Genomic DNA, 4,324 nt, shown 5'->3' with positions numbered 1-4,324 from the left:
CATACCCGCTGCCCTAGCCTGCTGCCTCTGCTTTGACACAGGGACAGCTAAAACAGTCCAGGAATATAAAAAAAAGGCATTTTCCACTTAAGTAAGTGACCTGAGGCCACTGCCACTTGGCAAACATTTCTGAGGTTTATACTGAACAAGTTTGCATGGATTTTTCTTTCACTGTTCATGGCTGCCCTGGCAGCAGGGGTAGCATCACATCTGCATTTCAGATCTGAAAGGATTCAGTCAAGGCTTCAAAGAGCCTTCAGTCAAGCCTCACCTGAACATCTGTCAGCCGTGGTGCAATCTGCCAAGCTGCAAGCACACAAATAGCTCCAATGTGTGAATCCGGGAATAAATTTCCAAGATTTCTCTGTCTGATCTGACTGCACTGGAAGGGGGCACTTTAGGACAGGCAGATAAGCCCAAGGTGGGTTGAGACCCAAAGCGAGCAGGACAGACCAGCGTGGATCAAGGCACGGCAGGTCAGGGCCACGTACGCAATGGTCATCAGCAGCCCCGCAGCAAAAGCTGCACGTCACAGCTTTGGCGTGGCCTGCACAGGGAGCGGGCGTTACGGCAGCGCTGGCAGTTACATGTCAGAGGACACTGCACCCCAGCTGCGTGTTTCTGGGATCTTTCTGTGATTTGCTGAATCAGCCTTTCAGTCCATTTAGTGGGATGACCCTCTGCACACTCCCAACAGAAGAGGACAACAAACCCTCACCATGAATCCACACCATCACCACCCACTCGCTATTTCTCTGCTTCTCGGCACCATCCCACAGCACCTCTGGGGACTCCTGCTTGATCCCTCAAAACCAGCCCCTCCGCCCGACCAGACTTATGGACCACACGATGCTTTAATGAGGAAATTATCACCTTCCTAAGTCACAGCAGCAACAGGCAGAAATCAGAACTTTGGAATATTTATGTTACCAGAAACAAATGTATCTCCATCCAATTTTGGAGCTTGATGCTTTCCAAATACAGCAGCACGTAAGTAAAACATGACATGGCAACACCAAGAAGTGACTGCGGTTTAGATACTGGGCAAGAGCAGAGTAGCAAGCTGTAAAAGCTGTCCTGGAAGAGAGAAGTGATGCAGGGCAGCCAGAGCAAGGAGTCTCCACCACAGTTATTTTCATGCCTGTTGAAGCTTCCCAGGTACCTGTGCTGGAGCTGTGTGTAGAACAAACGAGACTCTGAAAGACAAAAGGAACTCCACGGGAAGCCCTCCTCCATGAGCACAGCACTATTCCAACATCCCAGCTCTTCCCAGAAAGCTGTCTGACACCTGGAGAGATAAGGATTTGATGGGTGGACAAGGAATTGGCTAGATGGTCACACCCAGAGGGTAGCGGTCAATGGCTTAATGTCCAGATGGAGATCAGTGACAAGAGGTGTCCCTCAGAGATCCACACCTGAGCCAGTACTCTTAATATCTTCATCCATGACGCAGACAGTGGGACCAAGTGCACCCTCAGCAGGTTCACAGATGACACCAAGCCGAGTGGTGTGGCTGACACACCTGAGGGACGGGATGCCATCCAGAGGGATCTGGACAAGCTCGAGGCATGGGCCCATGTGAACCTCATGAGGTTCAACAAGGCCAAGTGCAGGGTCCTGCCCCTGGGTCAGGGCAACCCCCAGTATCAGCACAGGCTGGGGGACGAAGGGATGGAGAGCAGCTCTGCCGAGAGGGACTTGGGGGTCCTGGGGGATGAAAAGCTGGACACGAGCCGGCAATGTGCGCTCCCAGCTCAGAAGGTCAACCATGTCCTGGGCTGCCCCCAAAGCCACGTGGCCAGCAGGGCGAGGGAGGGGATTCTGCCCTCTGACCCGCTCTGGGGAGACCCCCCTGCAGGGCTGCGTCCAGCTCTGGAGCCCTCGGCACAGGAGAGACATGGACCTGCTGGAGCGGGGCCAGAGGAGGCCGCAGCAACACTCCGAGGGCTGGAACGCCTCTGCTGGGAGGACAGGCTGGGAGAGCTGGGGGGGGTTCAGCCTGGAGCAGAGAAGGCTCCGGGGAGACCTTACTGCAGCTGCCAGGGCTGAAAGGGGCCGAGGGGAAAGATGGGGACAGACTTTTTAGCAGGGCCTGTTGCAACAGGACAAGGGGAGACAGTTTTAAACTAAAAGAGGGGAGATTCAGACTAGATCTAAGGAAGACATTTTTCACACGGAGGGAGGTAAAACACTGGCCCAGGTTGCCCAGGGAGGTGGTAGATGCCCCATCCCTGGGAACATCCCAGGTCAGGCTGGACGGGGCTCTGAGCAACCTGCTCTGGTTGCAGATGTCCCTGCTCACCAGGGACTCACCCTTTGGACTAGATGGCCTCTAAGTGTCCCTTCCAACCCAAACCATTCTGTGAATGTTTCCCATTCTGGGAAATCTGGTGCCTCATGTAGCACGCAGTCACTCAGGGAATAAAAGAGATGCTCTGGTATATAACCTCCTGTCAAAGCATTAACAACATTGACAGAACTGGAGAGAACTACAGAGAACGGTGGCATTTACATCTCCAGGCGTTACTACTCTAACAGCTAAATGTGCAACTGCCCCGAGACACAAGGACAGTCAGTTCTGAGAACCCACCTTCTAAAAGCCAGGCACAAGGAGGATGGGTTAAACAGCAGCTCTACAAAATACTCTGTCACAGCAGCAGACTCTTCAAGAATACTGTGAGGTCCAGCTAGTTACCACAGCATGAAGCCTGTCGCCAGTTGTTTGCCCTTCTCTGAGATCAGCTGTCTAGTGGAAAGGGCAAAAACTGCAAAAGCGACCCTCAGCTCTGTCACGATAGGAACTGCAGTCTCAGCCACAGAATCTAACTGCTACCCCTACTCGTTCTTGTAGGGGGGACTGATCCACCCAACAGCTAATCACCTGATTTTTCTGAGTTTCCTTAGCAAGCGTTGTGTCCACAGGAGTTTAACTCTCTGGTTTTAAAAGCCTGTGCTGCTCAAATAGCAGTAATTTCAAAGAGAATATATCAGCCTTTTTACATGGAAACTTTTATTCTCACTGAGATCTGTACATTCAAGTCGCACATACTTTTAAGTCTTTGATGGAGCTGGAGCACGGGATCATGACAACAGCCTGGTCTGTTTGAACAGTGAAGAGTTTATGCCTCAAAAGTAGCCAGGAAATTTGTGACTATTTCCTTCAACTTAGCTTCTGTCTGGTCAGAGATCTTTCCTTCAGTCCTGTTGAAAGAGTTTAGTTAAAACTTCTGACGCAGAAAGAGATGTATAGTCAATCCCTGACTACGGCAAAGAAAAACTTGACAATGAACCTCCCAATTTCTAGAGAAATTAGCAGTGAATTCATTCTGTTTGATACACGAAGCTATAACACTGAAAATAACATAACATCCCTTCCCAAAAATTTAGCCCCGTTTAAGAACTAACATTTGTGAACAAATACATTTGAAATAACTGTACGTAGTTCAACAAGACTCTGGCTTCTGTAGCGCTGTGCCTGAGATGGAAGGCATGCGATTTGACTCGCACCACAAGCAGCGAGGACCAGTTTACACAACAGGACTATGGAAATACTCAAAACCCAACAGTCTGCTCAGCAGCTGGGAAAGCAGTGAGCAGCACTTAATCCACAGTACTGTAACAGCTTAAAGCTGTCAAAAATACAGGAACTGACTGGATTAGGTGATTTCAATACTAGATTAGAGGAGAAGTATGCAAGTAGGTTCATTTTAAGAATCGGCTGGATTTCCCAAGTAAAAACTAGACATGAAGCTGAGCTCTGGACAGCACTGCAAGGACAGTAGGAAGGCTGATTTAACTACCAGTTCTGGTACAGGCAGCTTAAGGCCTGATGTTCTAGGATACACTAACACTTCAGTGACCATTACCTGCACTCTAGCCATCAAGTCAATATCCTTAGGATGTAGCAAGATAAATCATCATACCTGATCGTGGAGAGGAGGGCCTGGTGCTGGCTCAGTACATGAGCCAGGAAAGCACTCTCAAATTTAGTGATTTTGCTGGGCTCCAGCTTGTCCAAGTGACCTCTTACACCAGCATAGATGACTGCAACCTGTTCCTCAATAGCCATGGGAACTGCAGAAAAGAAAGCATTCATGCCATTGGGAACTCCTACATCGGGAGACGTCAGTACTATAGAGTCCTTCTTTGAAGATCAACTGCTCATATACAACATGCTTCAAGTATGTCTGCATTTACTGTGTCCACAGAATGCCAGAGACCAACCTTGTTAGTGTAACAGGCTAATGGGAAATGCAGGTTTGTTACGTCCAAGACACTCACCATACTGCCCTTGTTTGAGCAGCTCTGTCAGACGCACACCACG

General features: G+C 49.6%; 1 protein-coding gene across 1 annotated transcript in view; it reads right to left on the bottom strand.

Annotated features, from left to right (window-relative positions):
• Positions 1-2,991: 2,991 nt before the first annotated feature.
• The window catches only part of ATP5A1 (ATP synthase, H+ transporting, mitochondrial F1 complex, alpha subunit 1, cardiac muscle), a gene marked incomplete at its 5' end in the record, with an annotated part of 7,746 nt that continues 6,413 nt past the window's right edge, over positions 2,992-4,324 (bottom strand). Inside the window, 3 exons of the mRNA XM_010288697.1 lie at positions 2,992-3,201; positions 3,924-4,074; positions 4,282-4,324. Of these exons, the coding sequence (XP_010286999.1) occupies positions 3,120-3,201; positions 3,924-4,074; positions 4,282-4,324 (276 nt within the window). The remainder of the gene's footprint in view (positions 3,202-3,923; positions 4,075-4,281) is intronic.

Source organism: Phaethon lepturus, unplaced genomic scaffold, assembly GCF_000687285.1.
Source record: "Phaethon lepturus isolate BGI_N335 unplaced genomic scaffold, ASM68728v1 scaffold20276, whole genome shotgun sequence".
NCBI lineage: Eukaryota > Metazoa > Chordata > Aves > Phaethontiformes > Phaethontidae > Phaethon > Phaethon lepturus.
Note: the sequence above shows the minus strand (reverse complement) of the source record. Positions and strands in the feature narration are given on the sequence as shown.